This window comes from Ranitomeya variabilis, chromosome 2 (genome assembly GCF_051348905.1).
Source record: "Ranitomeya variabilis isolate aRanVar5 chromosome 2, aRanVar5.hap1, whole genome shotgun sequence".
Classification (NCBI taxonomy): Eukaryota; Metazoa; Chordata; class Amphibia; order Anura; family Dendrobatidae; genus Ranitomeya; species Ranitomeya variabilis.
The window spans coordinates 359,543,660-359,569,202 of NC_135233.1; the positions used below are offsets into that span (position 1 = coordinate 359,543,660).

Sequence of the window (25,543 nt, forward strand, 5' to 3'; positions counted from 1 at the left end):
TAGATAGATAGATAGATAGATAGATAGATAACAAATAGATAGATAGATGAATACATACAGATATATCTATATATCTATGTCTATTTCCATAGATATGTCCATATCCATGTTTCTAAACCCCTTCAGCTTTTTTCGTTTATCACTCCCCTTCTTTCCAGAGCCATAATTTTTCCGTCAATATGGCCATGTGAGGGCTTAATTTTTACGGGACAAGGTCTACTTTTGAACGACATCATTGGTTTTACCATGTCGTGTAACAGAAAAGGTGAAAAAAATTCAAAGTGCAATGAAATTGCAAAAAAAGTGCAATCCCACACTTGTTTTTTGCTTGGCTTTTTTGCTAGGTTCACTAAATGCTAAGGCTGTGTGCACACGTTGCGGATTTATTGCAGATCCGCATCGTTTTTTGCTGCACAGAATTGCATCAAATCCACAGTGTAGTGCACAACCAATGTAAGTCTATGGGAGCCGCAGACTTGTTGTACACATGCTGCGGAAAAGGCCGCACGGAGCTTTTTTTTCTGCAGCATGTCACTTCTTTTGTGCCAAACTGCAGCGTTTCTGCACCCTTAGACTTTCATTGAGTCGGGCACATCCACAGCAAAACACAGATGTAAAAAAGATCTGCAGTTTTGCTGCGGATGTGGGTCCGAGAAACTCTGCAGTTCGGGAGGAGGGAAGTGTGTGGGCGGAAGGTGGGCGATGACTGTGTGCATGTATGGGTGTGCTGGGTCTGCGGGCTGTTCGGATGTGTGCGGGAGTGTTTGGGTGTGTGCGGGGCTGTGCGGGGGGTCTTTTGGGGGGGTGTGCAGGCATCATCCGATGGGACTACAAGTACGCAGCATCCAATCTGCAGCTCATTCAGATGTAATCCGGACAGTGGACACACACCCTATGCTATCCATACATCTATCAATAGATATATCTATCCAGATATAGATAGATATATGAATAGATAGATGTATGCATCTATAGATCTATCTATATGTAGATATGTCTATCCATTTAATCTATCATCCATTTGTCTATCTGTGTGTAATGGAGTGTGGGTTGGACAAATGTAAAAGAGGAGGTTGGACAATAATGACATCACAAATCTTTTTTTTTTTTCAACAATACATCTTTATTTAGCTTTCAAAAATGCACCAAAATGCATAAAAACTGAGCAAAAACCGCACCAAAAGCTAATTAAAAAATGCATTAAATCTGCGCAAAAAACGCACCAAAAACCGCACCAAAAACTGCATCGAAACCGCACCAAAACTGCAAAACTGCACCAGGTTTTGATGCAGTTTTTAGTGCAGTTTTGATGCAGTTTTTGGTGCGGTTTTGATGCTGCTTTTGGTGCGGTTTTTGCGCGGTTTTGATGCAGTTTTTGGAAATAAATAAATGGAAAATTTGCATGATTTGAATGGAAACATGCATGAAAAAATGGATTCGTAGGCCGGATTCATCATTTCACATCTCAGTTTCATACGTTTTTTGCCGGATCCATCGCTGTGGGTTTTTTCACCGGACAGAAAAACCGTTCCTCTGTATGTGTTTTTCGTCCAGGGGAAAGAGCTTTTTTGACAGATCTAGCAAAAAAAATGAAACGTTTGGCCATCAGGCGCAATCCGGCGCTAATACAACTCTATGAGAAAAAAACAGATCCGGCGGAAAAAAGGATCCGTTTTTTTCAAAACTCGCCGGATTGTGCCTGACGGCAAAAACCTGATGTGTGAAAGCAGCCAGATATATGGATAGATACATCTATGTATCTATAGATATATATATCTATAAATATATCTATAGATAGATATATCCATAGATATATAATAGAAAGGCCGATGTTTCTAAGGCTACTTTCACACTTGCGTTTTTAGTAATCCCCCCGGCTACAAATACCAGTCCGCTATTGCCCCAGAAATGGCGCATCTGTAAGATGCGCCAATTCCGGCACTAAGCCCCTCTCTTCCCACTCCCGTGTAGCGGTGGGATATGGGGTAATAAGGGGTTAATGTCACCTTGCTATTGTAAGGTGACATTAAGCCGGGTTAATAATGGAGAGGCGTCAATAAGACGCCTATCCATTATTAATCCAATGCTAGTAAAGGGTTAATAAAACACACATTAGGAAAAAAGTATTTTAATATTTTTCATTTAACCATACTTACCATACTTCAGCGCCTGCAAAAAACGTAAAATAATAAACCGCATACTACCTGTCCGCCGTAGTCCAATTAATAACGAGTGTCCCACGACGATCTCCCGTATAGAACAGTGACATCAGGTGATTTCACTGCTCTATAGGACCTCCAGTGACACACTGACAGGAGACAATGGCTCCTGCAGTGCATCACTGAGAGGTTACTATAGTTCATTGGTCTCACTTTATGGCAATTGCTGCATGGGAAAATTACTCACACAGCAATGCCATAAGTGAGACTAGGGACAATTTTCTCACAGGGGCGTAGGAATACATTGTGAGGAATACATTGTGGAAGGATACCTTCCATCATTGTATTCCTGGAGCCCCTGGAGAGCGGTCACATCAGCTGATGCTCCTGCTCTCCATGGGAGATCATTCAGGGACACTCGTTTTAATTGAATTTCTGCGGATCAGGGAGTATAGTGTTTGTTTATTATTTTAATCTTTTTACAGATGACACTGGCTTCGGGGATCAAGGTGACAAGTGATGGTGAGTATGTACTCTATGTTATATGTACTGTATGTCTATATGTATGTTTTATGTATGTACTGTATGTATGTACTGTATGTGGTATGTTGCATGTCATATGTTGCATGTAGTCGCATTTTGCATGGTGCATGTCGCATGTTGCATGTCGTCGCATGTCATCGCATGTCGTATGTTGCATGTTGCATGTCACCGCATGTCGTTGCATGTTGCATGTCATCGCATGTTGCATGTCATCACGTTTGCATGTTGCATGTCGCCGCATGTTGCATGTCACATGTTGCAAGTCGTCGCATGTCATTGCATGTTGCATGTCGTCTCATGGTGCATGTAGCATGGTGCATGTCGCATGGTGCATGTCGTCACATGTTATATGTTGCATGTCGCTGCATGGTGCATGTCGCATGTTTGCATGTCGTTGCATGTAGTATGTTGCATGTCGTCGCATGTTGCATGTTGCCGCATGTTGCATGTCGCATGCTGCATGTCATCGCATGTCGCATGCTGCATGTCACATGTCATCGCATGTCACATGTCACATGTCATTGCATGTTGCATGTCGTTGCATGTTGTCACATGTCGCATGTCATCACATGGTGCACGTCGCATGGTGCATGTCACATGTTGCATGTTGTTGCATGTTGCATGTTGTATGTTGCATGTCGCATGTTGTTGCACGGTGCATGTCGTCACATGTTGCCACATGTCACATGTCATCGCATGGTGCATGTTGCATGGTGCATGTCACATGTTGCATGTTGTCGCATGTTGCATGTCATCGCATGGTGGATGTCACATGGTGCATGTCATATGTTGCATGTTGTCACATGTCGCATGGTGCATGTCGTCGCATGTCACCTCATGGTGCATGTTGCATGTCGTCGCATGTTGTCACATGTCGCATGTCATCGCATGGTGCATGTCGCATGGTGCATATCGCATGGTGCACGTCGTCGCATGTCGCCTCATGGTGCATGTCACATGGTGCATGTTGCATGTGGTCGCATGGTGCATGTTGTTGCATGTCATGTTGCATGTCGTCGCATGTTGCATGTTGTCGCATGGTACATGTCGCATGGTGCATGTCACATGTCGCATGCCGTCGCATGTTGCATGTCGCCGCAAGTTGCATGTCGCATGCTGCATATCATCGCATGTTACATGCTGCATGTTGCATGTCATCGCATGTCGCATGCTGCATGTTATCGCATGTCACATGTCGCATGTTGCATGTCATCGCATGTTGCATGTCGTTGCATGTTGTCACATGTCGCATGTCATAGCATGGTGCATGTCGCATGGTGCATGTCACATGTTGCATGTTTTCGCATGTTGCATGTCGCCGCATGTAGCATGTTGTCGCATGGTGCATGTCATCACATGTTGTCACATATCGCATGTCATCGCATGGTGCATGTCGCATGGTGCATGTTACATGTTGCATGTCATCACATGTTGCATGTCATCGCATGTTGCATGTCGCGTGTCGTCGCATGGTGCATGTCGTATGTTGCATGTCGCATGTTGTCGCATGGTGCATGTCGTCGCATGCTGTCAAATGTTGCATGTCATCGCATGGTGCACGTCGCATGGTGCATGTCACATGTTGCATGTCATCACATGTTGCATATCGTCGCATGGTGCATGTAACATGGTGCATGTCGTCGCATGCCGCATGATGCATGCCATGGCATGTCGCATGGTGCATGTTGTCGCATGTTGTCACGTCATTGCATGTCGCATGTCATTGCATGTCGTATGTTGCATGTTGCATGTCGTCGCATGTCGTCACATGTTGCATGTCGCATGTCATCGCATGTCACATGATGCATGTCATCGCATGTCACATGTTGCATGTCATTGCATGTTTGCATGTCGCCGCATGTTGCATGTCACATGTTGCAAGTCGTCGCATGTCATTGCATGTTGCATGTCGTCTCATGGTGCATGTCACATGCTGCATGTCGCATGGTGCATGTCGTGTGGTGCATGTTGCATGGTGCATGTCGTCACATGTTGCATGTTGAATGTTACATGTCGCCGCACGGTGCATGTCGCATGGTGCATGTTTGCATGTCGTCGCATGGTGCATGTTGTCACATGGTGCATGTCGCATGGTGCATGTCGCATGTCACATGTCGTCGCATGTAGTATGTTGCATGTCGTCGCATGTTGCATGTCGCATGCTGAATATCATCGCATGTCACATGCTGCATGTTGCATGTCATCGCATGTTGCATGCTGCATGTCGCATGTCATCGCATGTCACATGTTGCATATCATCACATGTTGCATGTCGTTGCATGTTGTCACATGTCGCATGTCATCACATGGTGCATGTCACATGGTGCATGTCGCATGTTGCATGTTGTTGCATGTCGTATGTTGCATGTCGCATGTTGTTGCACAGTGCATGTCGTCGCATGTTGTCACATGTCGCATGTCATCGCATGGTGCATGTCCCATGCTGCATGTCGCATGTTGCATGTCGTCTCATGTTGCATGTCGTTGCATGGTGCATGTCACATGGTGCATGTCGTATGTTGCTGTATGTTGCATGTTGTCACATGGTGCATGCCGTCGCATGTTGTCACATGTCGCATGTCATCGCATGGTGCATGTCACATGGTGCATGTCGCATGGTGCACGTCATCGCATGTCGCCTCAAGGTGCATGTCACATGGTGCATGTTGCATGTCGTCGCATGTTGCATGTTGTCACATGGTGCATGTCATCACATGTCATATGTTGCATGTCGCCGCATGTTGCATGTTGTCGCATGGTGCATGCCACATGTTGCATGTCGTCGCATGTTGCATGTCGCCACAAGTTGCATGTAGCATGCTGCATGTCATCGCATGTTACATGCTGAATGTTGCATGTCATCGCATGTCGCATGCTGCATGTCGCATGTCATCGCATGTCACATGTCATCGCATGTCACATGTCGTCGCATGTCACATGTAATTGCATGTTGCATTTCGTCGCATGTTGTCACATGTCGCATGTCATCACATGGTGCATGTCACATGGTGCATGTCACATGTTGCATGTCATCACATGTTGCATGTCACATGTTGCATGTCGTCGCATGTTGCATGTCGCATGTTGCATGGCTCATGTTGCATGTTGCATGTCGTTGCATGGTGCATGTCGTATGTTGCATGTCGCCGCATGTCGCTGCATGTCGCATGGTGCATGTAGTCGCATGTTTTCAAATGTCGCATGTCATCGCATGGTGCATGTCACATGTTGCATGTCGTCGCATGTTGCATGTCACATGTTGCATGGCATCGCATGGTGCATGTCGCATGCTGCATGTCGTCGCATGCTGCATGTCATTGCATGTCGCATGGTGCATGTCGTCGACTGCCGCATGCTGCATGTCATTGCATGTCGCATGTTGCATGTCACATGTTGCAAGTCGTCGCATGTCACTGCATGTTGCATGTCATCTCATGGTGCATGTCGCATGGTGCATGTCACATGGTGCATGTTGTCGCATGGTGCATGTTGTCACATGTCGCATGTCATCACATGGTGCATGTCGCATGCTGCATGTCACATGTTGCATGTCGTCACATGTTGCATGTCGTCACATGTTGCATGTCGTCGCATGTTGCATGTCGCCGCATGTTGCATGTCGTCGCATGGTGCATGTCGTATGTTGCATGTCGCCGCATGTCGCATGTTGTCGCATGATGCATGTCATCGCATGTTGTCAAATGTCGCATGTCATTGCATGGTGCATGTCGCATGGTGCATGTCACATGTTGCATGTCGTCGCATGTTGCATTTTGCATGTTGCATTTCACATGTTGCATGTCATCGCATGGTGAATGTCGCATGGTGAATGTCGCATGGTGAATGTCGCATGGTGCATGCCGCCGCATGTTGTCGCATGTTGTCGCATGGTGCATGTCGTCACATGTTGTCAAATGTCGCATGTCATCGCATGGTGCATGTCGCATGGTGCATGTCACATGTTGCATGTCGTTGCATGTTGCATGTCACATGTTGCATGTCATCGCATGGTGCATGTCGCATGGTACATGTCATCACATGTTGTCACGTCATTGCATGTCGCATGTCATCGCATGTCGTATGTTGCATGCCGCATGTTGTCACGCCGCATGTTGTCACATGTTGCATGATGTTACATGTTACATGTCACATGGTGTGTGTTGTATGTCTGTATGTACTGTACATGTGTGTATGTGGCTTTTTTTTTACATTCAACACATTAGCCGGATGATGGGACTACTACTGTCCCATTATTGGCTAATGTGTCACTCACTGTCACTGTAGCAGGCAGAGCCGATGGGACTTGTAGTCCCATCGGATGATGCCTGCACACAGAGACACACAGCAATGACCCCCCCTCGCAGCAGACCCCAGCACCGCCCACACATCCCGGCACCAACACGCAGACCCCCGGCACTGGCACGTAGACCCCCAGCACCGCCTGCACATCCCGGCGCCGGCACACAGATCCCCAGCGCCGGCACATCCCGGTGCCGGCACGCAGACCCCTGGCACCAGCACGCAGACCCCTGGCGCTGGCACATCACCGTAATCGGATGTACACAGCCCCAGCACAGCCCCGCTCGCCCCCAGCACAGCCCCGCCTGCCCACAGCACAGCCCCACAGGCAGCCCCCAGCTCCGCCTACAGCCCCGTCACTCTTGATGAGTGACTGCTGACTGTGAGGCTGGGTCACGCCTGTTGCTGACATCACGTCAATTTCCAGAGTCTGGAAATTGACATGACGTCGGTGGAAATAAGCGGCGGCTGCAGCCTGGGGATCATGTGACCCAGACTCAGCCGCCAGAATAGCGCCGCTCACAGGCAAAAACGGCAACGGAAGGTATTTGCGCAATTCATTAGGGGCCCCGGGGGGATACATTGGGGGGTTAATTGAAAGTAGTGGACAATCCCTTTAAATGCCGGTTTTTATTAACTTTTCTGGCTTATTTGTCAAAATCCTGGAGGAGTACCGTGCCCCTCTAAATCTCTCAATTCCGTAAATTAAAATTTTATATACATTCCTTTTAACTAAACTTTTTAATTGAACATGTTCTCTTTATTAATAGCTGTAGTGTTAACAACCAGTAATAATGTAAACCTTGTAAACTGTCGCAAAACAACAAATTACTTTATTAAGTCCACATAAACTTCATGTAAACTATATTGGTGCTGGCAGAGCTCCACTGCAGATAGCACCACACATTTCTCCTCGGGTGGCCTGGTCAACCATCGTCAGCTGAAACAAACATCTGCTAAAGCCAAATCTGATAAGCTGCTGGATATGATAATATTGTGTTCATTCTTTTAGATTGTTATAAATCATCATCAGGACTCAAAGTTCTACATTATAAACTCCGCTGATCCCTCCTGTAAACCTTGTTGACAGCGAGAAAGTTGCATGACTAAGGCAAGTGACTTAGGCTCCAGGCAACTCAGGTCACCAGAAGAGCCATTCACGGCCAAGATAAGAGCTGGCAATAAAGGAAACATGCTCAATAAAATACTAAGTTAAACTGAATATATGTACATTTTAAACACCCCTTTATGGAATTGTAACATTTATAGGAGGAACAGTGCCTCCTCCAAGGCTCTGACAGATCTGCCAGAAAATGACTAAAAAGAGTGTTTTGGAGAACTTAGTAGTACACTGTATTACATAGGCTGCACACATTTCACAAAAAACTGTGTAATACTCCTTCTTTCCTGTGGGGACACTGCTGGGAAATCAAACACTTACTGTAGGTGCCAACCAAAGGTCACAGCAGAAAAACTCTGCTGAGATCAGTTTCTAAAGGGGTAATTTTAAGCCTGCAACACCTTTAAGGGGATTTAATCAGAAATAGTATCTTGTTACAATATAACGTAAAATGAAGATAACATCAAGAAATGACCGGTTGTTTCAATTAGTTTTTTGTGTCACATGTATTATTAAAAAAAGCAAGATTATACATTTTTCAATTTTCACACTGGCCACTGGGGCTTTTTTAGACTCATACTTCCTGCTGAAGAGTTTTCAGCATGCTCACCGTCACCGGCAGAATTACAATAAAGGGCCACACCGCCATACAAGGCTTATAACATAGGATGGATCCATCAATCACAATAGACAATGTCACATCTCCACCCTTTACAATGATCTTTGCACATGATCATTAGATGCTTTAATACAAAAGGTATAGTCTGGGTCTGTCTGTTGCTGCTAATAGGTATGTGAATTTCCTGAAATCACACTAAGTTAATGTTTAAAAAAAAGTCCTAGAGGCCAGTGTTAAACTTTCAAGATTTCTAATTTTGATTTTTAATTTTTAATACAAATTGTGACATAGAAAAATAAAAAATTGCCAGAAAATGCATTTAACCCTCAAAAAACTAATTTAAGCAATATGTCAATTTCTTCACTTTATATGAAAAAAATCTATATTTAAACTTTAGATTACGGTATTTCAACATTTTTCTTTTATTTCCATCTGATCTACTAAGAGTTTCAAAAATGTATTAGATGACCCTGCAATTTATTGAAAAAAACAATATTTTCCAGTGATTTTGGCTGACCTTTGGAATGTGATATCCTCTGAATGTTGTATCTCTGCTGGCAGCGTGTAATAATCCTAGTGGTGCTATATCAGCAAATCTGTGGATTTCATGACAAACAGCATCTGTATATGGCATCTTGGCTCTGTCTTCTGTCGACGGAAGACGTTCTTGGCCAATGACATGGTCGATCTCTCTTTGGACCTTCTCTGCAAGTTAAGTTAGTAAATTATAGAAAGACTGCACTAAAATGGCAGTGAATATAACAGGAACGCAAAACAACTGGCAGTCAATTGGTAAAGGAGTTAGTTATGAAGGTTTATCCTGTCCTTATTCCCTTAAGTCCTCACCTTGTAACCTCCCTTTATGTGCCAGATTACATAGCCCCCATGGTGAACCTGGCACTGTAGAAGAATGTATGACTAGACAAGGGTAATCGTCAAGTTGGACTTAACTTATGGCAAAACGGGTCATCATCATCATTATACAATATCTTTTTGGAGTATATTTGAGGGCCAATTTTTTGTTAATAGTACCATAAATGATGAGGATTTCAGTTCACTTGTCTTGAGAATTATCATTACATTCCAAAATTCCAGTTGCTCAACTCAATCCATCCATTTACTTTATTTATTTATTTCAATCCATCAATCCATTTACTCATGTAAAGTATATTGACCTCATTTTTTAGAGAAATGTCCCAATGCTTTTACGTGTTCATCTAAAACAGAATTCACTGTATATGAACTGGTAGTTTACCTTGTATTTCAGGGTACTTGAGGAGGATCAAGAAAGCATACGACATGGTCATACTTGTAGTCTCCGTTCCGGCAAAAAACAGGTCAATAACCGTCCCCTGTAAGTTGTCCTCGTGAAACTCTGTTCCTTGATTATTTTTTTCCTGGAAGTTGCAAACATTTCGTTATTGCTTTCTCCAGACGATCCAAAATACACCAAGACATAAAAGCCTACAGTATTTCTGAATAACCTATCAGATATGTTGTGATCTAAATTAGTGTCCATAAGGGGGCAAAATTATTAGAGAAAGTCCTCTTAAAGATACTCAACTTTTCAGCAAGAACAGAAACTGGTTATGAAACTATAGGAAAAAGCCCTGAGTATTTGTCATTTTCCTTCCTCCCTTCCACTTGCCAGCATGCTTTTCTTGGCGATGGATGCAAATGAGAAAGAAGGTAATCAGGGTAATTTGTTGAGGAATAGAGCAGTCACATATTTTGTATGATGAGGATGCAGTAGTTTAAGTTGTTTTCCTTTTTTCTGCAGTTCTCCATAAATCTAAATTTGCCTGTAATGGTTTGTCTCTTCTTGGAGTGATGTCAGAACGGTGCTCTAAATCTATCAAATGTCTACCTATTATTGAAACTCTCAAGCATACAGAGGATAAGATTCTGCAGCTGCATCTCCCTCCTCACTCTCCTCCATAAGACCTTTGATGGAGATTTGAGATTTCCCAGATTTTTGTAGATGCTTAGGTTTATTTTGTATTTCACTTTTTGTATTGCCCCTATCGTAAAAAGTTAAATCTATTTTAGCTCTCCAAGATCTGAACCACCCACTTCAGTACAGATCTTGTTGCTGCAGGTTTCCCTCTACTGATAAACAGCAGGTTAGCATATAAACTCACCTCTTCCATCTTTATGAGAAAGCAGTCAATAAAGTCCCTTGGACAGTTCACGTCTAGTGTATTTTTATGAGATTTGATCATTTCCATGACAAAGTCTTTTAGTTTTTGAAAAAGTACAAATAAATTCTGATGTGGTCCGGGGAGAATTTTCATCACTCCTGGATACATATTGAGCACCTGAAATAACACAAAAGTGTCTACAGAATTACACAATAGGAATGATATTGCTTCTATGAAGCTTTTTTCTTGGAATACTGTATGTTGGAAAGGAATTGTATAGGGGAACGTCAACTCTATTCTTTAGTATCATACTCATCTTCAGTAGTTACCGTCCTCAAGCCTCCTTATATATTTGTCATAAAGAATGGAAATAATATATTACTTTAGAGTTAGCATTTATGGCACTGGAAACAAGCTGCTAGCGGCCAGCTCTATAAATGTGTGGCATAGTGACAGCACTGGTACAGGTGCTGTTTCCACAACATCACGACTAGGAGGATGACTAGAAGGATTGCTGTCATCCAACAGCAACTTGAAAGATAATTGTGATCCCAGTGGCTTCATGCATTAGAGGCTGCGGTACATACAACTATGGCATCTCAGAGATGTAAACAATAAAAGAGGACGCTATTTATTATAGGACTATATACAGTGGTGTGAAAAAGTCTTTGACCCTTCCTGATTTCCTATTCTTTTGTATGTTTGTCACGCAAAAATGTTTCAGATCACAAAACAAATTAATACAAGTAAACACAAAATGCAGTTTTTAAATGAATGTCTTTATTATTAAGGGAGGAAATCCAAACCTACAGGGCCCTGTGTGAAAATGTGATTGCACCCTAAACCTAATAATTGGTTGGACCACACTTAGCATCAATAAATGTAATCAAGCGTTTGCGATAATTGGCAACGAGTCTTTTACAACGCTCTGGAGTAATTTTGGCCCACTCATCTTTGCAGAATTGTTGTAATTCAGCCACATAGGAAGGTTTCCGAGCATGAACCGCCTTTTTAAGGTCATGCCACAGCATCTCAATCAAATTAAGGTCAGGACTTTGACTAGGCCACTCCAAAGTGTTAGTTTAGTTTTTCTTAAACCATTTAGAGGTGGACTTGCTGGTGTGTTTTGGATAATTTTTCTGTTGCATAACCCAAGTGTGCGCTTCAGCTTGAGGTCACGAATAGTTGACCAGACATTCTCCCAAAAGTTTTGGGCATCATCAAGATGTTTTCTGGCAAAACTGAGACAAGCCTTTATGGTCTTATTGCTCCGTAGTGGTTTTCATCTTAGAACTCTGCCATGCAGGCTGTTTTTGCGCAGTCTTTTTTATGGTGGAGTCAGGAACACTGACCTTAACTGAGGCAAGTGTGGCTTGCAGTTCTTTGGATGTTGTTGTGGGGACTTTTGTGACCTCTTATATTAGTCGTCACTGCGCACTTGGGGTAATTTTGGTCAGCCGGCCATTCCTGAGTAGGTTCATCACTGTTTCATGGCTATCACTGTGGTTTGCTGGAGCCCCAAAGCTTTAGAAATGGTTTTATAATATTTCTCATAGTGACAAATCTCAATTACTTTGTTTCTTCTTTGATTGTAAATTTCTTTGGATTGTGGAATGATGTCTTGCTTTTGAGGGTCTTTTGACCTGCTTCACTTTGTCAGGCTGGTCCTATTTAAGTGTTTTCTTGTTTGGGAACAGATGTGACAGTATTCAGGCCTCGGTGTGGTTATGGAAATTGAACTCAGCTTTTAAAAGACGTGATAAACCACAGTTAAGTTATGTATTAAGAGGGGGGCAAATCACTTTTTTATTTAAAAACTGCATTTTGTGCATTTTGTTTTTACTTGTGTTATCTTTGTCTAATATTTAGATTTCTTTGGTGATCTGAAGCATTTAAGTATGATAAACATGCAAAAGGATAGGAAATCAGGAATGGGACAAACACTTTTTCACACCACTGTATATATATATAGACAGAGACTCTTCCCTACTCACCGTTTCATCAAGTGGTCCAGCAACCGTCACCTCCACTGATCATCTGATATAGGCTTCGGCAGCACATGGATTTAAATGGTTCATGTAGCCAGTGTTGCACGGATCCAGAACACTTCTCAGATATTCCAGCTCAGCTCCTATTCACATGAACAGAGCTGAGCTACAGTACCTAGGAACCACCTCTACACGATGAACTGAACTGGACTTTTCTGGTTGTGTACACCATGTACATCTGGCCATCTCTTCCTCCTAATAGTCGTGGGAGTGCAGAGTGTTTGACACCCATCAATCTCATCTTAATGACTTATTCCACAGATAGGTCATCAATATTTCAATAGTGGACAACTCCTTTAATACTGTTTTTTATGTCCTGCAGAATTTTCCTTCTATCATATTTAACAAAGGAGGATTATTAACAAATTGTGGTCAATTTTTGTTATTTGGCTTTAGATCAACTTCTATAAGGAAATTGATGACTAATATATATTTACTAACAATATATGGCAGCGGGGTACTCGGTACCGGGTCTCTCTCTCTCGGTTCTGGGGATGTCACGGTGGCCTGACCCGGTCCGTGGCCCTGCTAAGGGGCGTCCAAATAAAGATGTAGGTGACGGTGTAGGTCGCAGTAAATAATGAGGACACATGGTTGCAGTCTCTTTACCTCTTTACTGAAGGCTTCAGCATCCGCAATCCAGAGCACTGCTAACAGGGCTGGCTGAGACCGGCCGGTCCGAAGGCACATCCAGAGTTCCTTTTGCAGGTGGAAATCAGTAGCCTACCTACTAGCGCCTGGGTGTTGTAGTACTTCCCTGCTGAGCACCATGGGATAGTCCTCACAACTGTCGTGTATGTTTCTGTTCTTTCTCTCTCCGTCCCCCAGATGATATGGATAGGACGCACCCGTATGACGGGGTAGGCCTGGAGTTATTTTATAGGGACCCTAGAAACGCCCCTCTCCCACAATTGCCTCCGTTGTCTTCATTAGGTGAAAAAGGTGAGACAGCCAACCTAAAGTTAACTGTCCTGCCGTTGGTTCAAAGTAATGTGTAGAGTCTGTTACTTTCTCGGCGTTCCGGCCACCGGCTACGCGCCTCAGTAGGATGTTGCCGATCTCGGGGCACGACTCCTACTGGTTCTATCGCCTTTGTGCTGTGATCTTGTTTCTCACTTCTCCACAATATCCTTTGCTTCGTGTCCTTTCTTAAGATGCCACCGCAATGAGGTGCAGGCACGGCTCCGTAACAATCTGTCCTTTCACTAGGCCTCTGTCAGGATCCCACCCCTGACAGGGACCCCCTGAATCTTCCCAAGTAACGCTCTCCTCTCACTAGATGTTACCTGGGCAAAACCCAGTCAGCTTCCCTCTAACTTCCTATCCAACCCCCAGTTTTACCAGAGTGTGAGGAGTGGCCTAATACATAGAACCCTTTGCTCCCCCTGGTGGCCGGAGTGTGAAGTGTAATGTGTGACTGTGATACCTGGTCAGGTGAACTCCTTTAGTGCAATCAGACATAACATCGCCCCCCTTAGCGGCAGAGCGACATTACTGCAACGACCAGGACTCTGGGGCGCTGCACTTACAGTTCATATAAATCAGAAAGTTGTACAAATGACATAAAATAATTTCAGATCAGAAATGTTAATTTCAGCTTTACCTGTGCAGAGCATAAACTCAATAGATGGAAGATCTCCCGGAGGTAGGAAAGGAGAGTCATGAACTTCTTGTCTTCATATTCAAATCTCTCCCCGAACACAATGGAGCAAATTACATTGGACACGGCCAATCCCAGCAAATATTTAGGATCAAAAGGAGAATCTGCTTATAGAAATACAGAAACTGTCTGACATTGTTATTGTTATCATGCACAATCACTGATTAGGATAAATCCAATGGTCATGGTAACCATAAAGGGATGAAATATTTGCCTTAAACTGACACTCAAAAGTTTTGATATAGGAAAGATATATATCTTCGTACCGTGTTAGCCAGTAGATAGAAAAATATTTAGAATTGAAAGTCTTCAGTGGTTAATACCTTTTAATGGCTAAGTGAAAAGATGGTAACACATTGCAAGCTTTCGAGACTACTCAAAAGTTTTGACATTTTTCTTTTTCTGACCATAGCCATGCATATATAAGTGACCCTAATTTAATTTTTTAGTTTATTTTTGTTCTTACTCTCATGGTCTGTTTTGGGTTTGGTAACTTTGCGATCCTAAATGGGGCAGCTCTGTTTGGCATTAAAAACAAGGATTAGGCATGTTCAGAACCAGTATTCACAATTCCTCTTCTAACATCTGTCATTTGGGGAGAATTAGGACACTCCCATATACATTAGATGGCAGCCAGTTTGGGCAACATTTATCTAATGTTTATGAATCCTTTAAAATGTCAGCATGGAAGAGGTGGTACACTTGCATCTACTAAGGGCATTTGGTTTGAGATGAGGGAAACACCTGAAAAGTTGTCTTTGCCTACACTACTCCCTTAAGTAATTTCTTAAAAGGAGGCAGGTATATGGAATAATTTCAGAATACTCCTTTTCATCATAGGACAGGGAGAAAATGGTAGTGCTTAATTAGCTCTGGAAACAGTGCTGAAGCCTGATTTTGGATGTCAACTGAGTATTCTGTTTCAAGCGGGTAGGCATAAGCTCTTGACATCTTGGCGTCTTGACATAACCCTGCTGTACTGGTTAAAAGAGGAGCAAAGTTGAAAATCCTCTTTTGGAAAATCAGCCAATCCAAAAGAAAACTTTTAAAGAAGTCCAGTATTTAGATAAAATAGGTCTATGAGGTCCAATGGCGACTAACAATGTCTGACTCTTGAAAGATCCATCAAAAAGTTGAGTTTCCATATGAAGCAACATGAATATTGCATTACGTAGTGTATGTATACTCATCGAAATTGAGATAGCAACACCAAGAAGAAAAAAGTTATGGAAATCGCAGGATGGATAGACATGTTGATGGTCTGCAAATGGTGAAAAAATGGAAATGAAACTTTCAAAACATCTCGATTTATTCGATATGGAATAAGAGTGACACAATCAGAAACCACTGGATTTATTGCCTCAGCAATCTTCTACAATCCTCATATTTCCTCTACACACCTTTGTACTTCATGAATCTTTCAGCCAGACATTGGGCCTCTTCTTTGATCCTCTCCTCAATGCTCCTCTTTCCCACACCAAAACTCCTCAAGGTCATAAGAGAGAACCGTCACATTGTTTTCCACCTTTCTCCATTACTCAGGGAGATACCTACAACAAGATGCAGAAGAATAGCAACTGATCCAAAACTCTTGTAGGCACTTTTCAATGACGGTGACAGCTCAGGTTCTCCTCCCTACTCCCTCTATCTGTACACATCACTAAACATGTCCAAAATACATGTCCAGATGAATCAAGCAACGGTTTCTTTACTTTTTAGCTTACCATAATCCTTAAACAATATTTGGTTCACTTTTAAGTTTCCTCGGTCACTAAATATATCACTGTGGTCCACCAGGGCCTCTTTTACAGCATCGTAACCAATGAGTATGATCCCACGGTAGTTGGCAAGATAGATGGTGTACACAGGTCCATAGGTCTTGCTTAGCTGTAGAGAGAGATGAAATGACAGTATAAACAGCATGTCCCTGTGACACTGTAAGGTGTGACAGAGACTGGTGAATGCCCCTTTAAGCAAGTCCCGGTTGAAGCTGGTACTAAATGCTGAATGTTCAATGTGTATATACCTACTGTTGTGTTTTGTAGCACTGTTATGTTCTTCATTCTACCATTTGAATATTGCATATAGGTAAATCATAGTTATAGGGTTAGTCACTAGAGGGGGGCATTATAGCACACTAAGATTAGCGATAGGAACTTAGGAACAGTAAACAGTTAACGTAGGAGTAGCTAGCTATGGGAAAGATAGGGAGATTTCCTGATTTGAGTTCAGAGTAAAGCCAGGGAGCTGATACAGCTCAGAGGGACCAGGGAGCCCTAGGCATTCTGTAGGGCTTTAGAGCCCGGGACAGCACAGCAACTCCGCAACATTAAAGAAAAGGGCCCAGGCGTCCAGTGTTATTGGGCCAGATGATTACAGTAAAAGGTTTGCAGCAGGATAAGGACGCAGGTCGCTCCAAGATGTGTCAGCTTTCTACATGGGCAGATGCCCTCCTGTCTGGTATGAAACAGACAAGGGAACTCCTAAGGGTAGTCAAGCTGAACAGGGAGGATGCTGCAGTACCAGTCAGGTTGGGACGATCCGTGTACGAAGAGAAAGACTTAGAAGTGAGCAAAGGGAAAGTAAATGATCTGAACGGTTGCTGTACTCTGTGTTGATGCTGTAACTGATGTGGACGTGCTCCAATTGAAACCAAGTAAAGTTCTATGTTTAAAGTTTGAATTGGACTCTGTCTCTTTATGCACAGAAACACCAGCAGCAGAACTTCAGCAGCCCCGATGGGACCCTGACTGTGCAGAGGGTGAAGCAGAAGGTATGCAAGAAAAGGGATATTGTTTATATGTGACAGGAGGCCAGGTTGCTCATAACCAGATATGCTCAGCCACGACTACGGCCCTGGCGCCTCTCACAACACCATCTTTTCATTTTAGAAATTTAGTGGGTCTGTCATTATATTTATGCTGGGGAAGATTCAGGAGACTTCTGTACACATCATGTAGTTTTATGGTGGAGTTTTTGGCTCTGCCATTTTTAAAGATGACTTTTAAAATTTTGTGTCTGAAAACCATAAAACTACAGCAAATCACATTAAAACCAAATAGAGTTTAGGATGAAATTTTGATGGCGCTGACAAGTACCTGTGCATTATTTATTCTCTTATACCTATGGCATATCTACCATACAAGCATAGCTGCCAACAATCCCAATATTGCCACTGTCTCAATTTTTATATTCAATCCAAGAAAGTTTAGGGTCAAAAAGGGGTAGAGTTTATGTGAACCTTAGCTTTAATTGGTCATTCTGTACCCCCTACAAGAGAAATCACAACTTGACAAGGGAGATCAGTTCAACAAGTTTACTTGGGTTCCTCTATAAGGAGACCCCACTGCTACACTACGAAATAAGAAGAAAGAATAACAATTTCTCAAAAGTTTTGCTATATCCTTTGCACAGATGTGCTTATCCAAGTGTCACCACTTTGGCTTGCTGTTTCACAGGTTCAATCAGGTCATCCTTGGTCTCAATACTCTACAGTCTGTAATAGGGTCATTCTCTTGCACTTTTTTCTGCATCATTCATACACAGCACAGGTTATGTAAGACTACGAGGATCTTTGCTTCCTCAGATGTGCTTGTGCAGGGGGTCATAGGCCTATTCAAATCTGATACCTCAAAGACTGCAAGATGTGAGTTATCACTCAACTCTCAATTTCTCACAAATATGGTTCTTCTGCCTCAGTGACTCACTGGTTTGCACAGTATCCTTTCTTGCAGCAACCTCACATACTGGCTGTCTGAGGACTCTGTCAGTGGAAGGCTGGCAGCACTTAAAAGGTCTTCCATGGGCAGGCTGTGCGCTTGTGATTTCATCTAACAGTTCCCAAGGGTACCCTTTAGGGATCTGGACTTAAGCAAGGGCCTCTTTAGGCAGAGTTCATGGAGTGGCTGCTGGTTGGTGCAGTAGGCTGCCAGAGGATGGTCAGAAAACTAAGGTCAGTGTCAAGAGGTCAGAAATAGGGATAGGAACAAAATCATCCAGCAAAAGATTAATCAAAACACACGCTGAGGTCAAAAACAGGAATCAAACTAGTTAAGCAGGAGTAGAGAAACAGGAGCAAAGCATGAGTGGAATTTATAATTGACAGCTTGAAGCAGGGAACTAGGGGTTCATAGAGTGAGTAGTGTAGCCCAACACTTACAGAAGACAGTAAATGAGAAGAACAAGTTCAGTAATTTACCCCTTTATGTTCTACCTGAATGGCACTACAAGACACAAAATCCCAAACAGAACTCCTATATTAACAACAACACTAATCCCATAAATGTCTTCATGAGACAAAGAAGAGATCCCACAAAAAATCACATATGGTTAAAAACCAATATTTTATTAACAATAAATAAGACACTTAATATGTTACAAGATCACCGTAAAGGGACACCATGAATAGAATAAGGAAAGGTGCAACAGCATAACAAAACCAAGCAACCACCTTTTATTTTATAAATAGTAATAGATAACAAAGATCGGCGGCACGGTGGTGCAGTGGTTAGCACAGCAGCCTTGCAGCGCTGGAGTCCTGGGTTCAAACCCCACCAAGGACAACATCTGCAAAGAGTTTGTATGTTCTCTCTGTGTTTGCGTGGGTTTCCTCCGGGCACTCCAGTTTCCTCCCACAGTCCAAAGTCATACTGATAGGGAAATTAGATTGTGAGCCCCATCGGGGACAATGATGATAATGTGTGCAAACTGTAAAGCGCTGCGGAATATGCTAGCGTTACATAAAAATAAAGATTATTATTATTATTTATTATTATCCTATATACTGTAAGTGGAGCTGAGATATATTTGCTAGACTCTATCCTATAGAATGATAAAAGGAGTTCTGCAACAACCATATACTCACAGGACCCTATCTACAATCCTGATCAATATCAAAAATTCCAACTCACTCCAGGCCATAGTAAGCCGAGAGAATAGAATACAGAAAGCCTAAAATAGCTAAAATATACCAAAGAGCAAAATGATCAAATAAATAAGAGATCTATGAACATATACCTGTTGCAGTAATTCTTCAGGCGTCCCGTCACCCCGACGCGCGTTTCGCCGTCAGCTTCTTCCGGGGTTTATAACCATATGTGATTTTTGTGGGATCTCTTCTTTGTCTTATGAAGACATTTAAGGGATTAGTGTTGTTGTAGTAGTTGAAGTGCCCCAGTGATTACTGGACATTTGGTGATTTAGAACTCCTATATTGTCAACCCATGTCACCAGCAATGAAGACCCGATGCTGCCCGGCGACAAAAGGTGAGGGATTGAGCACATAAATGGGTGTCATTCAAGCCTTCATTCTGTCATAGATACTGCAGGTATTTACATTTTTTGCATGAGAACTCACTTTTCCTTCCTTCACTCTCACAGAATGGCGGTCACTCTCTACTTGCAGGCTGCCGGCGTTCTTCACCTACAACAGTTATAAGCACAATTTCCTCTCCAGTGACATAGCCTGGGGCTTCACAGTGGATATTACTCATGTGCCTATCTCCCACCTACATTGCATGTGCTATTCAGGATGCGGACCTCCAAACTGCTGCTAATACCCTCTGAGACTGAAGCCGAGTGGCTAGAAATAGAGGCCTTTATACCTCCTGACACACTGGGAGCATTCTGACATGTACTACCTCACTCTTCTAACATACATCAACACACCAATCAGCATTTATCCACAACATACAGTCAACGTGTTACTACAACCACTGATTGAGAAGCTCACAGAGCCACGTACGGGTGCCCATGGGAATGCAGTCTGGAGCCACATGGCTGAGTATCATCCCTGCACACTTCCCAATTGGAATCCACTAGAGTTGAGCAAAAGTATTGCCTAAGTCTGGAATTCAGCCTGGTCTTTGGTGGCAGCCAAACCAAGGGAGTCTTCACTTCTGTGGCCAATATCCTGGACCAGGTGTCCTGCTGCCTCCGGCATCTACAAGCTGCCATGACAATGCACACATAGGACAATGTTTTGACATCGTGTGGTCTAGTAAATGTCATAGGATGCAGAAGTGAAGAACTCCTGTGATACAGGGTCGACTAGAGAAGCACAAAAGGTATTACTCAGCTCTTCTGCCCACTCACGCACATCATGAATGCAACAAGTCAAATGTAATAAGTAAAGCAAAAAAGGCAGCACACTGCAGCGCTAAAACATGCAAACATGAAACATGAAAATAAAATGCATCACTGCACTAAAAATATGAAAAATGAGAGCGTTTAGCGCATAAAAAAGGCCAATTTTATGTGTACCTGGTAGCCACTTTACGGCATCTCTCTTATACCAGGTCCTATGCTTTCCTTCCTTTTTGAAATGTAATAAGTTGGCACAGAGGTTGGTTTGCCCATTATAAGAAATATAAACACAGAGGAAGCGTCAATTAAATGAAACAACAATTAGTTGGAGAAAGACGGCGCAACAACAACATCACAAACTGTCTCTTGTCAGAGAGTTTTGAGATAATCCATTTTATCATTGTTGCAACCTGACTGGAGAGTCTGAGAGGACAACTGGGCCATTGAAGCTGAGATATGAGCCAACTATTGCCTTTTGGTCAAAAGCGTCTACTGGGGCATCATATTATGGTCATTTTAGCAAATGCTCATAATAAATCAATCTTGTTGCGTTAATGTATGAACCTCTAGCGTCCTCTAGTGGTCACCTTATCACAATGTAGTTAATAGAGCTAAATTTAAACAATTCCTATGATATTAACGAGTCAGAGTGATATATTGATCCAAAGAGCATACATGTCATATGGAGCATTAGAACGACTGAGAGAATTGGGAATATAACACTTATAGTACTCAACAAGGAACTTGTTATGGCTAATGGCTTTCCTGCATTAACTAGGCGTGAGATACTAAAAATATTGAAATTTACGTTAATGAAGCACTTTGGCATTTCTGTGGTGCTGATCTGTAAGGCATTCCCCAGGTATAGGCATGGGACCAGGGGGCAGGTTCATCACATTTACTCCTTTCCACCATTTTAGCAGGTAAATAATCAGGGTGACCACTGTGGTCAGGACCAGGGTAGATGCAATGTTCAGCACCATGATAATAGAAAATGCAAATGTTGGAAGGTCATGGAGTCATTTCCGTCCAGTTGCACGTGACAGAGAGTAATAGACAATGAATGACCTTTGCAACAAGGAGCGATCTGCCTTAACATGTAGTTATTGTAAACCGGTCGAGTCTGGGTTCATATTACGCTTGTATTGCATGAGACCAGGCAGCCTCAGCTTCTACATGTAGTAGTAACCAGTGTCTTATTTATTCAGGTGTGGACACAGATAGAAGAGGCCATTGTACAAGGACAATATATGGGCCGTTTGCAGTCCAAGAGGTCATCATACTGTGCAATGCCACCTGCTTTGGATATGGTACTGGGACCCCTTACCTCTTGACCCACGTACAGCTGCAAAGGTTGCACCAATGGTGCATCTGCCCCTAGAGGCCTATCTGGTGGGGAGCACCTGGAGCATGTGCCATGGGTGCAGACAGCAGGGGGTGCAGTCGGGCCGCCTAATTATTATTATTTATTATTTATTTATGTAGCTCATTGATTCTATGGTGCCGTACATGAGAAGGGGTTACATACAAAATACAGATATCGCTTACAGTAAGCATACTAACAATGACAGACTGATACAGAGGGGAGAGGACCCTGCCCTTACGGGCTTACATTCTACAGGATGGTGGGCAAAAAGACAGTAGGTTGCAGCAACTCCGGTGTTGGTGAGGCGGTAGCTCCGATAGTGGTGAAGTGGCAGCGGGGTCATTGCAGGCTGTAAGCTTTCTTGAAGAGATGGGTTTTCAAGTTCCATTTGAAGGAGACGAATGCAGTTGTTAGTCAGACATGTTGGGGTACAGAATTCCAGAGGATGGGGGATATTCGAGAGAAGTCTTGGAGGTGAAAGGGTGAGGAATGAATAAGTATGGAGGAGAGAAGGAGGTCCAAAAGAGACAGATTGATGCGAGGGCGGTCCGAGGTGTCTTCCCTGGCAGCTGTATTCTGCCACCCCCAGACTGAGAGTCGGCCATTCTCTGGGCCGGCTGTCAAGCTGACAGATGGCACAGAAGTTGCAGTGTGCAGCTCCCAGTGAACAATTATACTCTCGTCTTACAGACATGAGTACAATTGAGTACCGTGATCAGGTTATGTGCAAAGTGAAAAGAACATCGGTGGTAAGTGCTCCACACTGGAGATGAAGACACCAAAGCTTAAATATAACTGTGGTGGGGATTTATTCTGTGGGGGGGAGGTTTATTCTGTGAATGGGGATTTATTCAGTGTAGGAGGGATTTATTCTCTCAGGGGAAAATTTATTCCGTGAGGGAAAGATCTATTCTCTGGTGGGAAGGTTTATTCTGTGGGGGGAGATTTATTCTGTGTAAGGGTAATTTATTCTCTGAGGGGAAGATTTACTCTACGACAGGAGGATTTATTCTGTGGAGGAAAAATGTATTCTTTAGGGGAAGATTTCTTCTGTGAGTGAAAGATTTATTCTGTGAGAGGAGGATTTATTCTGAAGGGGGAAAAATGTATTATGTGGGGAAAGATTTATTCAATGGGGAAAGATTTATTCTGTGGGGTAAAGATTTATTCTGTGGGGGAGAATATTTATTCTGTGGGGGAGATTTACTGTGTGGGCGAGTTTTGACGGCACAAGTTTGGGGAGCAAAGGAGGGCCAGTTGCAGACACAATATGGAGAGTGGGAAAGATTTGAAACCACAGTATGATTGGCAAGTGGGGAGATGGGGGCATGTATGGGGACACAGTATGGAGGGATGGGAGAGATGGGTGGAGACACATTATGTGAGTGGGGAGATTTGTGCAGCAACAGAATGGGGAGTATGGATGCAAACACAGTATGGAGAGTTATGGGTGCAGACGCAGTGTGGGGAGTCAGAGGGATTTGTGAGGAGACAGTACGTTTAGCAGGGGAATTTGAGAGAAGACAGCATGAGGAGGGAGGGGAAAAGTGAGAGGAGAATATTGAGGGGAATAATATGAGGAAACAGTATGGAGGAGAAAAGTGTAAGTGTGTACAGAATGAAGAGGAGCCCTGTAGATCCTCCTCATCCGAGAGAATTGGGACGATTATGCAAATGACACTCTGATTAGAGTTTGATAAGAGTGTGATCATAGTGTGATCTGATTCTCTTGGATGAGAAGATGGAGAAAAAATGTCCCCATCCTCTCCATTCTATCAGTCCACAGAAATCAGACAGCACTCATATGTCATCCAAGTGCAGTCTGATGTTTTCCATGGACTCATTGACTTGCACGGCGAGTGTGCCCCAAATATCAGATCAAACTTGGGCGTGCAGCTACAGAGACCGTACGAGGAAAATATTGGAGATATGCATGGCCCCATAAATTACCATTGATCTTAGTGTGATCCCATGTTTTGTCGGATCGCACTCTAAAATGCCCACCTGCACCTTCCCTAATGTGAAATAATGATTTAGTTAAACCAAAAAAACTTTACACAATAAAGTGTAGTGCTGAATTACCTAGCTTTCTAGTCAAGAGCGGCGCTGCATCCCATTGTGTGAGTGTAGAAAGCAGACTTCCTGTCCTGACTACTCCTGACCTACTAAGGCTGCCAAGAGGGATGTGAGAATGTAAAGAATGCATTCAAAATAGACTATGAGAAGCGAAGCCAAAGTGTTTACTGAAGCGGGGCTGGGACTGGGGTCTGAATATCAATTGGGTAAAAAGATTGTCCAGCAAAGCAAATCTCTTGTTATCTGCAGCATGTTGATCAAGAGATCTCCTGCTGCTTTGAAACCTGGGAATTGGCTATCTGCAATCTGATAACACTCTTCTTCTTGTACATATTTATGCTTTGATATGAATGATACTTGGAGTTGTTGCATTTTTGTTTTTAGCTCCCCTCCTTCCCAGAGCCATAACTTTTTTTAATTTTTCTGTCAATATGGCCATGTGAGGGCTTGTTTTTTTTTGCGGGACGAGTTGTACTTTTGAACGACACCATTGATTTTAACATATCTTGTACTGGAAAATGGGAAAAAATTCAAAGTGAGGTGAAATTGCAAAAAAAAGCGCAATCCCACGATGTCTTTACTAGGTTCACTAAATGATAAAATTGACCTGCCGTTATGATTCTACAGATCATTACACGTTCACAGACACCAAACATGTCTAGGTTCTTTTTTTATTTAAATGGTGAAAAAAAATCCAAACTTTGTTAAAAAAAAAATAAATTCTGATACTCATAGCGTCTCCACTTTTCATGATATCGGGTCGGGTAAGGGTTTATTTTTTGCGTACTGAGCTGACATTTTTAATGATATCACATTTGTGCAGATACGATCTTTTGATCGCCTGTTATTGCATTGCAATGCAATGTCGTTGCGACAAAAAAACCTTAATTCTGGCATTTTGACTTTTTTTCTCGCTATGCCGTTTAGCGATCAGGTTAATCTTTCTTTTTTTGACAGATCAGGTGATGCTGAACATGGTGATACTAAATATTTGTATGTTAGATTTTGTTTTTATTGTTTTATTTTGAGTGAGGCGAAACGGGGGTGATTTGAACTTATATATTTTTTTAAGTTTTTAATATTTTTAAAAACATTTTTTTCACTTGTGGCATGCTTCAATAGTTTCTATGGGAGACTAGAAGCTGCCACAACCCGATCGGCTCTGCTACATACAGGCGATGATCAGATCGCCTGCATGTAGCAGAATACCTCCTTTGCTATGAGCGCCGATCACCGGGTAGCCCTCATAGCAATCCGGTAGTGACAATCATACAGGTCTCCAGGAGACTTCTGGTTGTCATGCCAACCCATGGGTTACCCACGATCATGTGACGGGGGTCACCGACGGGCGGATTTCCGGCGTGATTGCAAGAAATGCATGTTAAATGTCGCTGTCAGGGTTGGACATTGGCATTTAACGGGTTTATA

General features: G+C 42.9%; 1 protein-coding gene across 1 annotated transcript in view; it reads right to left on the minus strand.

Moving 5' to 3' along the window:
• The window catches only part of LOC143805914 (cytochrome P450 2C20-like), a 35,364-nt gene extending 19,567 nt beyond the window's left edge, over positions 1-15,797 (minus strand). The window contains exons 1-4 of the mRNA XM_077285672.1: positions 14,533-15,797; positions 10,882-11,058; positions 9,996-10,137; positions 9,258-9,445 (exon numbers count right to left, since the gene is read on the minus strand). Of these exons, the coding sequence (XP_077141787.1) occupies positions 9,258-9,445; positions 9,996-10,137; positions 10,882-11,058; positions 14,533-14,592 (567 nt within the window). The 5' untranslated portion in view covers positions 14,593-15,797. The remainder of the gene's footprint in view (positions 1-9,257; positions 9,446-9,995; positions 10,138-10,881; positions 11,059-14,532) is intronic.
• Positions 15,798-25,543: the final 9,746 nt, after the last annotated feature.